This window comes from Mus caroli, chromosome 9 (assembly GCF_900094665.2).
Source record: "Mus caroli chromosome 9, CAROLI_EIJ_v1.1, whole genome shotgun sequence".
NCBI classification, from domain to species: domain Eukaryota; kingdom Metazoa; phylum Chordata; class Mammalia; order Rodentia; family Muridae; genus Mus; species Mus caroli.
In genome coordinates this window covers 100,910,008-100,926,787 of record NC_034578.1, presented here as the reverse complement: position 1 = coordinate 100,926,787, position 16,780 = coordinate 100,910,008, and the positions used below count along the sequence as shown (strand labels likewise).

The 16,780-nt window shown below is 44.5% G+C and overlaps 1 protein-coding gene across 1 annotated transcript in view; it reads left to right on the top strand.

The window, feature by feature from the left end:
- The first annotated feature begins 15,460 nt into the window (after positions 1 to 15,460).
- Atp2c1 (ATPase secretory pathway Ca2+ transporting 1) overlaps positions 15,461 to 16,780 on the top strand; it is a 109,495-nt gene continuing 108,175 nt past the window's right edge. Inside the window, exon 1 of the mRNA XM_029481803.1 lies at positions 15,461 to 15,800. Coding sequence (XP_029337663.1) covers positions 15,693 to 15,800 — 108 coding nt within the window. The 5' untranslated portion in view covers positions 15,461 to 15,692. The remainder of the gene's footprint in view (positions 15,801 to 16,780) is intronic.

Below are 16,780 nucleotides of genomic sequence, written 5' to 3'. Positions count from 1 at the left end.
AACCTGCCTACTCTTCTACTGAGAGTCAACTGGACCTGCTGAAGTCTACCTATGTATTGCTTCTCAGTATTCTGTTTATAGGCGAACATACAGCATTCATTAATGATCTTGAAAAATTGAAACTGAGCAGGTGTATGCTAAACACTCTTTCATGGTCATTGTATTTACATTTTCCAGTTGAGGATTTTATTCTATTGATTGGCATGCCGACAAGTACTGCATCAAGAAAAGGGTGATGAGGTTGGACTAAACATGTTAGAAGACCAGAAATGAACAGGGAGGCAAAAGTGACTTTTTAGTTGGAACCACGGGCTCTGTTTATCATGGGAATGAAGAAGACCTTGGTCACATATCTGTTACTCCAGCCACAGTAATCCAGACCTAAAATAGTTCACTAGTGACAAGGACCTTTAAATAGAAAGGAGAACACCATAACAATCAGCTGTTGTACTTTCCAGCTGGGTTCATTTAATAAGCTATTTGTTTCTACTGTGTGCATTTTGTTTACAGCCAGGAGACACAAAACAACCATGGGAACAGTAGCACATGATGCTTAAAAAGTTGTGATTTAGGGTCACATGAACTGGATTGGACTTTTAAGTTGAATCAGTTATTTCCTATGAGCTTCTAGGCAAATATTCATTTGATGCCTAGGACCAGCCTCAAGTTGGAGAGAGTCCTGAGGAACGAGTGTTTGGGAGCCGTGAATGAGTGACTTGGAGTCAGTGAGGGATGCGAGCTGACAGCTCTGTATTCTGCTCGAGAGCTCTCTGCTCAAGATAGCTCTTTCTGGCAGATCAAAACCCAGTCTTTTATTTTGTACAAGCTACTTCCTTAAGAACTGCATATCAATTCAATAATTTATCCCAGGTCTCCTTTTGATTATCTCACAAATCAGCTCCCTGACTCTAAAGACAAAGCCACATGGCCGAAGCTGCCAAGTTCTGCTGCTTGCTGGAGCTGAAACATGGCCTCATTATTCTATTACATTATCACCAGCTTTCTGTTTTCCAACTCCTTCACTGCCTAAGCTTGGCTGTCCTGAAACTTGCTCTGTAGATTGACCTTGAACTCAGAGATCTGCATGGCTCGCTCTGTCTCCTAATGCTATAATTAAAAGCATATACCAGCATGCCTGGACCTGAGCTTTTTTTCACCTAGAACTTGCTCTGTCCCAGGTTAGCCTTGAACTCTGAAATATGCTTGCTTTTGTCTCCTGGGATTAAAGGTGTGTACCACCATGCTTGGGCCTAAGCTTTTCATGGCTACTATTCCTTAAGATCCAGATTAATGCCTGTGTCTTCTTGCCTCAAGGTCTGGATCACAAGTGTGCCTTCCATTTCTGGACTATAGTTCATTCCAGATTAAAAATCCAAATTATTCCTTGTTCAACTGTAACACAAACAGTAAGCTTAGCTGGGTGGGGATCTTGCCCTGAGATCACCACTCCCTAAATCTCTTTATCTCCTTCCTTAATATCTTTCTGACAAAGCTGGCTCATTAGTGCAGCTGCCTCTGTTCTTTCAGGTCCTTGAAGCCCCTCATACATAATTTTGCATAATTGAGAAATCTTGTTTAAAAAAAAAACAGTTCTTACACTAATTTATGTATTCGTGAACTCATATTTTCAGAGTTCTTTCCCACAGTCTTAAGAGCTGTCCTGAAGATCACAGTGCTACCATTTTGCTGAGGAACATTAGACACATTCTCACTTCCTAGAATCGTGCTGTTTCTAATTATCATGGACTCATTAACCTTAGCAGGGAGAACATTCCCCAGTAACCTTGGCAGGGAGCACACTTCATGAAGGAGGAACATAAAGTAAAATATATACATTATTATGCAAACAAACCTTATGCCTACAGCAACAGTCAGCACTCAAGAAGACCCGTGCCATGACGACTCTGCACCAGGGGTGGAAACCATGTCACACTATCCCTTCTGAGGCCATGCTGGACCTGGCTATTTAACATGTTTTGTACCTGTTCCTACTTTGCCACTTTGCCGGTGGTTACAAGATGGTATAAATCATCTTAATGCTGTGGCCCTTTAATACAGTTCCTCATGTTGTAGTAACTCCTGACCGAAAATTATTTCATTGCTATTTCATAACTGTAATTTTGCTACTGTTATGAGTCATAATGAAATATCTGATATGCCATATATCTGATAGTTGATCCCTGTGGGGGTGTCAACTCACAGGTAGAGAGAACCACTGGTATAAATGAAACCCACAAGCAGAGTTTGATACAAAATCAGTCATTGATAGATGATTGCTATTAATATCAAATATGAATATTTAAGAATGATTTAAACTTTTAATGAATACTTATTTACATGTATGTATGTGGGCACACATACAACATGGTCATATGTGAAAGTTAGAGGTCAGCTTTCTGGTATTGGTTCTCTCCTTCTACCGTGTAGGTCCCAGGGTTTGAACTTAGTGCCTCTGATCTATCTCACCAGCTGTCTTAGTTAAGATTACTATTGTTACAACACCATGACCAAAAGCAAATTGAGGATGAAAGTGTATTTGGCTTACACTTCCACATGATAGTCTATCATTAAAGGAAGTCAGGATGGGAAATCAAACAGGGCTAGAACCCAGAGGCAGGAACCACATTGTAAAAGCCATGGAGGGGTGCTGCTTACTGGCTTGCTCAGCCTGCTTCCTTTTAGAACCCAGGACTACCAGCACAGTGGTGGCCCCACTCACAATGTGCTGGGCCCTCTCCCATCAATCACTAATTAAGAAAATGCCCTGCAGGCTTATCTGCAGCCCTATCTGATGGAGACAGTTGAGGTTCCTTCCTCTCAGCTAACTTCAGCTCATCTTGAGTTGACATAAAACTGCCCAGCACCCCACCAAAGAATGATTTAAATATTTACTTGAGCCTTGGGAGCTTACAATCCAGTTTGAAGGCAGACGTTGACATTTCTATAAAAGGAACTGTGTTACAGAAGAAGTTCAGAGGCATTTGGTGCTTGCGTGAGTGAAAACTTGCAGAGAGTCTTACAGAGGGCGGGACAGCTGAACGAGTAAGAAAAGCCAGCAGTAGATCGCCTTCAGGTACACGTGTGTGCGTGCTCTGAAAATGAAGCATGGAGAAACATACCATTCGAAGTGGTCCCACTTGCTGTTGCCTAAACAGTGACCTAAAGAAATTCTCCTGATGGAGTCAGAAATGCCTGGACCTTGGATTGTGACTTTGGAGATAAGAAGGTCAAGAGAAGGCAAAGGGACAAGGCCACCTACAAGCAGAGGGAAACAGATCCCACCTGTTCCTGGACCTTGATCTCAGACTAACAGCCCCTCTGACTTGCTCAAACAAAGGCATTAAAACCGCCAGGCTGTCGTATTATGTTGCATAATATTCTTAGCAAACAAATGTACAAGCATCTATTTTGTGCTAGTCAATCTCTTCCACACAGTTACTTTATTTGCATATTTATCTTTTCATTTTAATATTTAGTTATTCATCTATTATCGATTTGTTGGGTTTTGAGACAAGGTCTCAACTTTGCAGCCCAAGCTGTTCTGAAACTCACTATGTAGCTCAAATTGGCCTCAAACTCATAATCGTTTTCCTAACTCAACCTCCTGAGTTTTGGGATTATAGTCACGAGCCACCACACATTACTTATTCACATTGTGGTGGCCTGAATATGCTTGGCCCAGGGAGTGGTACTATTAAAAGGTGTGGCCTTGTTGGAGGAAATGTGTCACTGTGGGTGTGGGCTTTGAAACCCTCCACCTAGCTGCCTGGAAGACAGTCTTCTCCTGTTTGCCATTGGAACATGATGCAGAACTCTCAGTTTCTTCTGTGCTATGTCTGCCTGAATGCTGTCATTCTCCCACCTCGATGATAATGGACTAAACCTCTGAACCTGTAAGCCAGCCCCAATTAAATGTTTTCTTTTATAAGAGCTGCCTTGGCCATGGCATCTCTTCATAGCTATGGAAACCCTAACTAAGACACACATCTTAAACAAAAACGTCTTCATTATGAGCTTTTGAGAGATAGGACCTCATTATGTAGCCCAGGCTGTCTGGAATATGTAACCTCATTGCTTTAACCTCCTAAATTCTGGGAAAGAAAGGTGGATGTGGCCAGAGACAACAGGCAGAAAGAAGAAAGGAAGGGAAGAAGGGAGGGAGAGGGAAGGAGGAAGGAAGGAAGAGTGGGAAGGAGGGAGGAAAGAAGGGAGGAAGGAAGGGTGGATGTGTGAGTGCACTGAGGAAGATTCTCTGTTTCTGCCATTTCTTTAAATGTGCTGTGTATGTATGTGCATGTGTTAAAAGGTGCATGTGTGTACAGAGTATCATGAATGCCAGGCTGGACTCAAACTCACTCTGTAGCCAGGGGTGATCTCAAGCTTCGGACCCTGCCTCTACTTCCGAAGTGTATGGGACCACAGATGTAAGCCACCATGCCTGTTTCTGCACTAGCGGTGTTGGAACCCAGAGCTCAATGCCAGGCCCACACTCTACCTACCTATTGAGTTACATCCTCAGTGGTTTTGGTTATTTGAGATAAGGTCACTTGAGACACTTTAGCCCAGTAGCCAAGTTTAGCCTTCAACTCATAGCAATCCTCCCGCTTCAGCCTTCCCACTAGCTGGGACATCAGATTTAACCACCAAACCTGAGTGATAATGTCACTCCTTGTTCAACGGACTGGCTTCATGAAGAAGAGACATAGCTCTATTGCAGGAAGAAACCAGGGGGATCATAGCTCAAACGCACGCAGCAGTTTAGAAAACCTCTCCAAGGAAGCATTATTTAAACTGAGGCCAATTGAATAAAAGCAAAAGCAATTGTACCCAAGCAGAAATTAAACAAATGCACACCCCAAGAACCAAGCGAATACGAGAAAAGATAGACTCCATTCTTCTGCAAGGAAATTTCAGTCCCTTCTTTTTTTTTTTTTTTTTNTGGTTTTTNGAGACAGGGTTTCTCTGTGTAGCCCTGGCTGTTGGCTGTCCTGGAACTCACTTTGTGGACCAGGCTGGCCTCGAACTCAGAAATCCGCCTGCCTCTGCCTCCCAAGTGCTGGGATTAAAGGCGTGCGCCACCAAGCCCGGCTTTCAGTCCCTTCTTTGATGGAGTAAGAAGGGGTGTGGCCCAAGAGCTGCTGCTGCTTCAGCACTTTTTAGTATTTTTAAAAACTTCACTGTACATCCTGATCTCTACTCTCCCTCACTCCTCCTCCTCTTCTCCTCTGAGAGGGTGGAGGTCCCTGTCGGGCTAGGCACATCCTCTCCTATTGAAGCCAGACAAGGCAGCCCAATTAGGGGAATGTATTCCACAGTCAGGCAACAGCTTTTGGGAGCTATAGCCCCTGCTCCAAGTGTTTCTTAAAGGTTCTCAGCCAAGCCCCCTGCTTCTGTATCTCCTTCCATAATCACTGAGATGCCAATTCCTGAGTCTAGGAGGGTTCTGCTCTACCAACCAACAGCTTCCTTTGAACTTGGCCTTAGGCTTCATCTTATTTCTTCTGCTAGAGAGATGCCATTCAGTGTGTTCCCTGGATTCCACATTTTGTTACTATTCGTGGTCAGTACTGGGGATAAAGTGTTCACTGAGAGATAGCTCAGCAGTTAAGAGCACTTACTGTTCTTGCAGAGGACTTGGGTTCAGTTCCCAGCACCCATATGGTGGCTCACAACTGCCTATAACTCCAGATCTAAGGCATCCAACACCCCAACACCCTCTTATGACCTTCAAAGCCTCTGGCTCACACACACACACACACACACACACACACACACACACACACACACACACACACACACACATTCACTCACATACATATAAAATGGAGAATAAAATAAATAAAATGGAGGTGAATGTAGTTGCTGGGATACATGCATCAGTGGAAATAGGTCAAAGATAAATAAGTAAGCTAATTAATTTAGTAAGTGAGCATTAGAAAAATAACAAATACAATAGAAAAATTAAAAAAAAAAAACAAAACCAACAACTCGAGTGTTGGGGAAACGCATGTAACCAGGGCTTTAAAATGGAAGCTTCAAAAGAGAGATGTAATTGATTTTGCATTAAGAAAGAAAGAAATGAGGCTCTTGACAATCAAAGTGAGGTGCGTGGGACACCCACATCACTACAGAACGTGTTATAAATAAAGATTCTTAGGCTCTAGCTTGCGACCTACCAGGTAAAGGAGTGCATTTGAGAGGCTAAGAAGTATCATACTAGAATCCTGTGCAGTTCCAAATGCTTTGACAGATAACACATTTTACAACTCTCGAATCTCTTATCTCATCTGTTTAAAAAAGTTAATGATTGGGCTAGGACTGAGGCTTAGTGGTAGAGTGTTTGCCAGGCATGTGCAAGGTCCCAGTTCCATCTCCAGTACTGTGAAAGAAAATAACATTCCTGGTACAAGTTATAGATGGTAAAGAACACTTAATGAAGGGACTATTGTAATAGGACATTGTAATTGGGGAGAGAGGCTTGGCTCCAGGCCAAATACAATAAGGATTGGTAGAGAGGTAATCAAAGAGCAGGTCCAATATCAGTGAATGGAAAATCACCAAGAGGAAACATCACATCTAGAGGGTTCTTTGTTAGACAGACTCAATTGGATTTTTGCAGAAGGCAGTCTGGGTGATATTGAGGGCAAAGGATAAGGAATTTAATAAGGCATCAAAGGAGAGACATGGTTTTTGCTGAAATGACCCAGCTGAATTCTTGGTAAAAGTGCACTAAGCAGGCCGAGGAGAGAGCCCACAGTTGGGGGTCTATTAAAAAAAAAAAAGCAAACAAACAAAAATAAAGGCCTCAGAGGAACCTGCCTTTGGATAGACATATTGTCAGCTGGAGGTCAGGAAATGAAATGAATAGAGAAACAAGGAAATCATTTTATGAGCGATATTTTCAGCCCAGGCTAGACTTGAGCTCAGACTCTTCCTTTCTTAGGCGCCCAAGCTTTAAACTTACAGGTGAGTGCCCTTAAAAGACATTAAACTCTAGGACTCAAGTGGGGAATCTGGGCTAGAAATACTATTCAGACATCATCGTCCAAAGGATTCTGTGCGAGGGGCAACGAGCCAAGTGAGAAACTCAGTGTAAAGTCTTTGGGCTGCGCTGAGAATTCAGGATCGAAAGAGGATCCTGGGAGTTGTAGTTGAAGAGCTAAGACTTCATGAGTGGGCATGTCCCTGGGCGAGCAGCTTATGACTGTACAGTGGGATAGAGAGTAGAGAGAATCAAAAGGCAGAAGCCTGAAAGAAGCTTTGGACCTTGAGACGCTTGAGTCCTCCCTTGGGAAAGGGAGCCTTACTAGGCTGTAACAAATGTGACAGGTACAGTGTCAGGGCACCAGGGTGATATAGACAGGTACAGTGACAGGAAAGGGAATAGTGGGCACTTCTAGCAACTGGCAAGCATTTGCTTGAAACTACATAGACATAACCCATGGCTCCCAGAAGTACTGGGCTTGCAGGTTGTAGAAGAAAGACCTGTCTGCATCTATGAAGTTATAAACTGGTATAATTTGGGTTATCATGATTATAACCAGTCTGGATTCTGGAACCAGGACATGAGAAAACTCAAGGCGATCACATGCAAATTTGACACTCTGTGTATAATCATTATGTGCAGTTAGTCACATGTTCCTCTGACAAGTCTGTTGATTGCAAAGGAAGTCTGATGAACAACAGACAAGACACAGTCACTGGCCCCAAGGCAGGCTGGGAAGAGATCTCCAGCCTCCAGGGGGCTAAGGACCAGTAAAACAGGTCTTCGTAGGAAGCTGATAAATAGGATCAAGTCCTACGGTCTCTTCGTGTCCAGGCGGAGTCTCATCTTCTCAGTCATATGAGTAATCTGAGAGTCTTAGAAAGCGGTGAAGTCTGATTTAGTAGATTGGGAAAAGGGCCTGAAATCTTGTAGTTCTAACGAGTTCCAGGATCAGGGGACACTGGTACTGCAGGTCCATGGGCTGACGGAGTAGCAAGGCTTTAGGAAACATGAAACATGACTTTTCGGGGAAATGAATATCTATATCTATGTCTGTGTCTATGTCTATGCCTATGTCTATATCTATATCTATGTCTCTGTCTCTGTCTCTGTCTCTGTCTCTGTCTCTGTCTCTGTCTCTATGTCTATGTCTATGTCTATGCCTATTCCTATGTCTGTCTATGTCTATATCTATCTATCTATCTATCTATATTATTATCATTTTAAAATCTAATGTGTGTGAGTGTCTTAGGGTTTCTATTGCTGTGAAGAGACACCCTGACCAAGGCAACTCTTATAAAGGAAGATATTTAATTGGCGCTGACTTACAGTTTCAGAGATTTAGCCATGGTGGGAAGCATGGCAGCATCCAGAAGAGATGGTGCTGGAGAAGGAGCCAAGAGTTCTACATCTTGATCCCTGGGCAGTAGAAGGGGATTGTGTGCCACACTGGGTATAGCTTGAGCACATGAAACCTCAAAGCCTGCCATTACAGTGATACACTTCTTCCACAACAAGGCCACACCTACTCCAACAAGGCCATACCTCCTAACAGCGCTACTCCCTGTGGCCAAGCATTCAAATAGGATTCTAGGGAGGCCATTCGTTTCACACTGCCACAATAAGTGTTTGTCTGCTGTGGAGACCAGAAGAGCCCTTTGGATTTCTTAGAACTAGAATTACAGTTGTGAGCACCCCCCCCCATGGATGCAGAGAACAGAACCTTGGTCCTCCCGGAAAAGCAGCCAGTGCTCCTAACCACTGAACCATCTCTCCAGTCCTATTTTGATTTTTTTTTTTTTTTTTTTTTGAGAAAGGCTCTCACTATGTAGTTCAGGCTAACCTGTAATTCACTATGATGGTCCCCATTCCTTAGCCTTCTAAGTCTTGGGGTGACAGGGAAATTAATAAATGAGCACACCCACACGTTCCTATCTTTTATACTCAAGATCTCAGCAAGAAAGACTGATTGGCCGGGTGGTGACTATTGCTCATGTTGTCAAGCCTCTGTGTGGTCTGTGCACCAATGTCCATCTTGCTTGTGAGTCAGCCAAGGGAGGCCCTCACAGATGTAGGTAAGAACATCGGCGTAAAGAACAATTCCTGAGAGAAGTTGTGTGCGTGAAGGAACACAACTTTCTAAGATCTGCTGTAACAAACAACTTCTCTACTTCATATTGCACACATGCCACGTTTCAGATGAAATATTCTGCTGCTTCCTCCCGCCCCCTGTAGCCTCACCTTCAACTGAGGCTGAAGATAAGAACTCGAGGCCTGGCCTCCCCAAGGCAAGTCCCTGAGGATCCTTTTGAAGAACCTTGTTCTCTGATCACTTGACTTCCACCTGGGCAGTAGAATTCGAGAAATGGGGAAGATGGCAGCAGAGGTGTTGTGGTTTTAATCCCGATGGTCCTCACCTGCTGAAGCTGGCGCAGCCTGATCACATATCACCTTTCATTTATATCCCTAGCTTTCAAGCTAAAGGCAGTAGATGGGAACATACTCTACCCCCAACTCACCAATTCACGGCATCATCCCCAGGAGACAAAATGACTAACTTTAGATTTTAACTATTATTTCTAAAACCACAGTATGGGTTTTCATCCAGGATGGTAGGTAGTATGGACACCAGTTTGAAGATGGTCCTAGAGTTGAGCCATTTTCTTTGACCTGAAGGGCTTCTTTCTTCTTCTTCTGGGCTGGTGCTGAGTCTCCTGAAAGAGCAGAGCATGGAGAAGGAGATGAGACAAAGGCTATGCAGCTCCACGGATGTGCTCCGAAGTCCTTCTCAAACAGTAAGCTTTCTAGTGGCTCACCGTGTTTCTTTGCTTGCAGTTAAATCACTGATGGACAGGTGGTAGAGTGTCCACCTAAAAGCAGCCAGACTAGAGACAGAGGTAGGCAGATTATGCCTAGGGATGGCTTGTAGAGGGCTGTGGATCTGAGAAGCCCTGGATTAGACTTCCTTCCCTAACTCGGGAGGGTGAGGACCTTTGGTAGAAGGAGAGAAGCAGAGCTGTGTGCAGCGATTGATGGTTGATCTCTCTGTGTTAGTGCCTGAGCTGATAGGGTCACAGCAACACGATAAGAGGAACTGAGTGAGAGTTTGAGAGCAATCTGATATCAAGTCAAGACACACTAGAAAGGACAGGAGTTAATGGGATGCCCGTGTGAAACCTGATAACTGCAGGGGAAGCGGTTATAGGAGATGGGCTCTGGTTTGGGGGAACACACCAACACTGGGAAATGCATTTACAAATGTGTGTTGGACGAAAGCTCTCAAAGGGCTCCAACTATGTGGGAGTTCCCATCCCTTTACATCTGCATTCCTAGCAGCATCAGCACCTCCAGAAACATCAGAGGGCAAAGCTGGCTGTTCACCCCAGGCTTGACTGGATTAGAAACTCAGAGCCCTCACAGATGTGCCAACAAACAAACCATCCAGGTGATTCTCATAGATGTTCATCTTTGGCTCCAAACCAGTGGTTCTCAACTTTCCTAATGCTGTGACCCCTTATACAGTTCCACATGTGGCGGTGACCCCCAACCATAAAATTATTTTTGTTGCTACTTCATAACTGTAATTTTGCCGTTGTTATGAACTATAATGTAAATATTTTTGGAGATATAGGTTTGCCAGAGGGATCAAAACCCACAGGCTGATAACTACTGTACTTATACTCTGCAGGAAAGATATCTTTCTTAAACACAAGACAGTGGTCTCACCGGAGGACTGTTACATTCGGGACATTAACACACAAAACTAGCAAGCTAAAGCACCAAAGATTATGCAGCTTAGAGAACAATTGGATGTGTGGAATTTTCTGAGTTGTGGCTAAAATGAGGAATGTCCAGGGCTTCTTTCTGTGGCGGTTGGGAAAGTAAAAAAGTCCTGTGTTTAGTTATAGGTGATCATCCCCTGTATGGTGTGGACTCTAAGAAAATGTCCTGTGTAGTTTCAGATGGACTTTAATCTCGCTGTGAGGTGGAATCTGACACTGTATTAACTTGTCTTGATGAGCAGGGTTAAATGTCTCCCATTCCCCTCTCCTGATCTCATTTAACACTGCCCTTGAAGAGAGAGAGAGAGAAGCCAGACCAAACCAGTATCTGCAGATCAGGGGGTGGGGATGAGAGAGATTTCACAGTACAATTTATAATGAAAAATGGCTTTGGTGTTCTGGGCTAGCAGCTTCTCCATCATTCTGCCTGCCTGCCTGCTTGTCACTCTATTTCTAGATTGGATTAATTCCCAGAGAGCGGAGTCATTTTCCTGATGGAATCTCTCAGCACCGATTGAAAGGAAAGGGAGGTTAGTGAGGTTTTAGGTTTTGTCTTGATGCAGTTTGGAAAAAAAATATATATCAGAGTATCCTGGAGATATATTTTCTGTTGTCCTTTTCTGAACCCCACCCTGGATTTAACCCCTGGGTTCTAGTCTTCTCCCTTGGCCTCTCTCTTTTAATAAGCGTGCGGCTGGGTGCATTGACAGAGGACCTAGCTGTGCAGAACACATGGTAGAAGCTTCACCAACTCACATTTTCATCCCAATCTTCTCTAACACTGGAAAGGAGAAAAGTAAAATAGATCTTGCCTCCGCACCTTGCCACTGTTTGGCCTTTCAGTGTGGCTTTTCTAGTGAAAAACAAAAACAAAAACAAACTATTTAATCTATTTATTAAAAAAGCTGCCGATTCTTAGAAATTAAAGAGAACATCTGACTGCCCTCTCACAGGGCTGCAACTTTAGTCCATGACTTTTCTAGCTTTTTGGTTCCTACAGATTAGACACAAGGAGTGGGGGTGAGCTGTACACAATAGCAGCTAACTGCCCTTATCCCCTACTGTGCTGCTGTGCAGGAGGCAGGGGCCTTTTGGTTCTTGCAGATGTGTGTTGTAGTCATGAGGACTGGTCAGCTGCCTTTCACCAATACAACTGAGTCCCAGTAGCAATCAAAACTGGCACCCGTGAAGGCCACATCGCCAGAGAAGTCCACACCGGAAACAGGTGCTGGTTCTGACTCCCATCTGAGAAAAGGGGTATGCAAGAATCCTCCCTTGCCTTTGTGTTAGCATGAATTGCGCTGTTGCAGCCCGAGTCAACAGAAACAGAAAGTGTGGTGGCTTTCAAAATCTGGGAGCAGAATGCATGTACTTATAGACAGAAGCTCTCTGTGACGTCAGCAGAATCTTAGCATCAAGAAAACTTTAAAAGCTATGTAAATAGAGCATGGTGTCACAGCTGGAGCCTGAGACGGGAGAATCAGGAGGTCGAGACCAACCTGGGCCATTTTCCACAATGCCATCTCAAAGTAAACGTTTTAAGAAGGGCAGGGAAAGAGGCTCAGTGGCAGGCAGATACTTTTGCCTGGTATGTGTGAATCTCTGTGTTTGATTCCCACAGCAACAAAGAGAAACACATTGGCAGTGCACATATTTTGTTTATAGAAGACTCAGGATAAAAAAAATGTTATGCTTTTTTTTCATAAGTATGCATCTGGTCTTAAATCTAATTGTTCTCATGTGTAAATCCCTACCAGTCTACACGTGTTTTTCTCTTTAACAACTCCATAGGTTTTGATTGTTAGTTCATTTCTGGGTGTGGGTTAAGAGGCTGAACAGTGTACTGGTTGGCCAGGGAGGCTCAGGGGGAAGGCTGATCTGGTTAAAAGCCCTTCCCCTTTGCTTTGTAGCTGTGTGGACTTACAACATTTTTTTTTTTAAATCTTCTCTGGACCTTCCTTTTAGGTCCAGAGAATTACGCTGACATAGAACAAATAATTTAGTGTTAAGTACAAAGGCCAACTACATTGTTCCCTAGGATTTATCCTTGTTATTACTTAAATACCTAAAGGATTCTTGATTACATTTGTTTCACCCATTTCTTTATTTATTTCCTTCCCCCACCCCCACCCCCAGCACTGGGAACTGTGCCCAGGGCCCTACTTTACCATGAAGCCACATGGACAGCTCCCCAGTGTCTATTTTATATTTTCTGCTCTGTGTTATAATAGAACAGACATTTATTTGGTGTGGGTTTTTTTCTTCTCTCTCCTCCCTTCTCTTCTCTTTTTTCATTGCCCTCCTTAGGCCTGGAAAAGGTGATCACAAAACAACCCATCTGGTCTACAATGAAGTCTGCTTTGTGTCCATCATTGGGGAGAGGTTTTGATCAGAAGCCACGCTGAGCAGGCTGTGGGCTTCTGCCCACAATCAAAGCATAAAAGTTCAAATAGTCTAAGAGGAGCTGCAAAGGAGGCAGCTTGTGGATCCCTCAGTGAATGTGAACAGAAGTTGTCCCTATTATCCCTGGGGCCTTTTCTCTTTCTCGGGCTTTAGGATGGTCTGGGCGTCTGGGCTGGCAAACGGATTGCTTTTCTGGGTCATGAAGTGGCAAAGAGCACGCTGCTTCTCCCCTCCCCTCATTAGAGCCTGTGGTCTAGTCTCCAGACATAGAGGAAGACACCCAGAGCTTCTGTAAGCACACAATGGTGAACCTAGAGAGGAAGCAGGAGAGTGGGGCCTCTGGGGACTCATTCGCAGCAGAAGGAAAGAACTTCTTGGAATTGCCTCCAGGCCCTGGTGAGTCTGGAAAATCACCTTGCTCATGGGCCCCGTGCCAGCCTGACAGATGGTCTCCCTGGGGTGGCATACGCTGCTTCAGGCCATGAGGCATGTTCCCTGAAGGCAAGTGCCCCACCCAGGAGTGCTAGGTCCTGTCACAAGTCTTTGACAGGAGTTTTGCCTACTCCTATCTTCCTCTCAACCTCTGCTCTCACTGGAGGGGAAGAGAGACTAGCTTTTCTCCTTGAAGCACACCTCTGAGCTACATGGTTGTCGATGGATGTCCACCTTAGTTCCCACACAATGGTCCCTTGCTGAAATGGTGTGAGCTACTGAAAGGCTTAAAAGGCCAGGAAAGAACAAAGGTGGGAGGCTGGGGGATGGCTCAGTGGGTGAGAGCATTTGCTGTACCAGAAGAGGGATCAGAATTTGAATCCCTAGCACCTGCATGCGGAGGAGCCTGGCATGGCTGCATGTCCCCGTAACTACAGCCCTGTGGTGAGCAGATTCAAGAAGATGGCTGGGACTTTCTGGCTTGCCCAGTTAGCTCCAGGCTCACTGAGAGGAGCCGTCTCAAGGGAGGGAATAAGGCAGAAAGTCTTAGAGCTGGACATTAGTCCTCTAGCCTTATGGGATAGCATGGGTATGTACACTAGTATAAATATGCATGTGTAAGTGTGTGTGTGTGCACTCGCATGCAGTGGACACTTGCACACACACATACATGCACACACAGTTAGGGGTGGAGTGGGGGTAGGAGTGTGGCTCAGGACTTAGATGACAAACCCTGTGACCTCTATAGATCCCAAAGAAAACGAACTTTCAAATGTATAATTTCATATTCTTTAACACAACAGATCTCTTGTGTTCTTCTCTACCCCCCTGCCCCTGCCCCCGCCACCCCTTTTTCCTCTTTTGAAGGCATGAATCCTTTTTATAGTAGTTAGAAGTGTGCTTGTAACAGTTCCTCTCCCAAATACTCGGGAGAAAGCCTGGGGGAAATTTAATGGTTCTGAGTTCAGCCTGTGGCTTTGCGATAAGGATTCAAGGCAAGAAGCCTTTTAACTCAGAAAAGAATCTGTTTGCAGCCATTGCCCAATAAATGCAAAGTGTCTGGTTACTGGCACGTAGCACAGTGCACCACAGAGCTCAATGAATGTCCACAGAGCTGGCCAACCCCATAATGCCCATGAAGGGGTAGTGTGTGTGTGTGTGTGTGTGTGTGTGTGTGTGTGTGATTTGCTTAGTTTTCAAACAGTGCTAGTCTTCTAACAGGGTCCACAGAATCAATAAACTCATGGAAACTTGCAGAGACCAGGAAGCCTGCAGGGGTCTGCCCCAAGTCCTCTGCATGTATGTTATGGCTGAGTAGCTCTGTGTTCATGTGGAAATGCTAACATTGAGAGCTGGGTCTGTCCCACACTCTTTTGCCTATGTGTGGGACCCTTTTCCCCCTCCTGGGGAGTGGGGAGGAGGAATGGGAGGGGGAGGGGCTGGGAGGAGAGGAGAGAGGGGAAACTGTGGTCAGGATGTAACATATGAGAGATGAATAAAAATAATAAAATAAGAACTCTAAAACAGCGTTTCTCAAGGCTGAATGAATTGACACTTTTGAGCAGAGGCTCAGTTGAAGGTTGTTAGTGTGCGTTGGTAATGACAAGAAAGCTCAAAGGAAACTGGGAAAACCTCATGTCATGCCCTCTTTAAGAGAAAGAAAGAAAGAAAGAACCACCAGAAATACTGTCGGAAGAATTAAAATTAAACCTCACGAGAGTCCGTGGGTATGGAAAGTCACCCGCTAGCTAATATTAACATCGCTTGCAACAGAGCCTTGCTGCTCAAAATAGGACAGTCAGTCGTATCGCTATCGCTGGGCTGTTTACATTCTTCGGGCCAGCCCTGAACTTCTTCCTGCCTCTGGCTCCTGGGCATTGCAGTTCTGGAGGTTTCTAGATGACCCGCCTCCCTCAGCTGTCTCTAGGAACTTCCACTCAAAGAGGGAGCTATAAGATTGACACCTGCTCGGTTTGCAGCGAAGTGGTGGCACTTCAAAGGAGCAGCTAGGCAGCAGAGGCTAAGTGTCTAGGTCGCATTTGGTCGCTGTCCGGGAGGGGCAGACAAGGACCCTCGGGTTTCCCCTCAGTATGGAGAACTTACTGCCTCCGTCCGGATTTTCTTACTTGAAAAAGTATCCTCTCCACTCTATTCGGAAATATTTATCAACGCTGAGAAGCCAAAGGGCCGAAGAGCAGGTATTATTTTGTTTGTGCTAACTTTAAAAATAACTGGTGCTTATTTCTGGGTGTGGCCTGTCGAAGCGTGGGGAATGTTTCTCTGCTGACTTACGGGTGTTCATAGGCAGAGGTCAGATCCAGCCTTGTCGTTACCCGAGCTTGGCAGTCAGAGGAGCCTGCCGCTTGTGAGGGCTTACTTGGCTGTGGAACATTTGGGCCCTGAGATAAATTATGCAAATGTTCTGTGTGTGTGTGTGTTTGACACTTATTTTGCTTTCTTCTGTTATCTAGATGAACCTACCATACTACGGAGGTGACTCTTTGATATTTTGGTGATTTTTTTCAGTGTTTCGAAGACAAATTCTGAAACCATTCGTAGCTCAATAGATGAAGCAGTATACCCCAGAAACACACTTATTTTCTTGCATGTTACTTTAATATCACTAGGATTTGCAAAATGAAGGTTATCTGGGTGGCTATAATCAGATCATTAGTGGGCCGATGAGATCATTTGGATATAATAGGTGACTCTTATATGTGGTGCATAGGGGACAGAGCACAATAATTATTAGTCCTTTTAGCCAATTGGAAGCTACAGCTTCCAACAGGAAATTCTAGCATGTGGGTATAGACGCATTTTAATAAGTCTGTTTAAAATGTCTGGTTATTTCACTTAAAAACATGTGTGTTCATTACATTGATTACATTATACATTGATATCTAAAAACTGCTTTCATAATTGCACTGGATTAGAGAGAGAACAATGTGTGGCCCATTTAAATCCAGGAGTTCATTTAGAAGCTTGGCAACGGACTAGAAATATGAAAGACAGGTCTGTCACCACACAGAAGATGACCAGCCACAAGCGCTCTGCCTTGTGCCAGTGTCCTGTTTGTTTTTCCTCCATGGTAGAAAATGACCCAGTTAGTAAGATGCTTCCCAGAAACGGAAGCAGAGGGCAGCAGAAGGAAACCCTTTGGTGACCCCTTTCCCCCAAA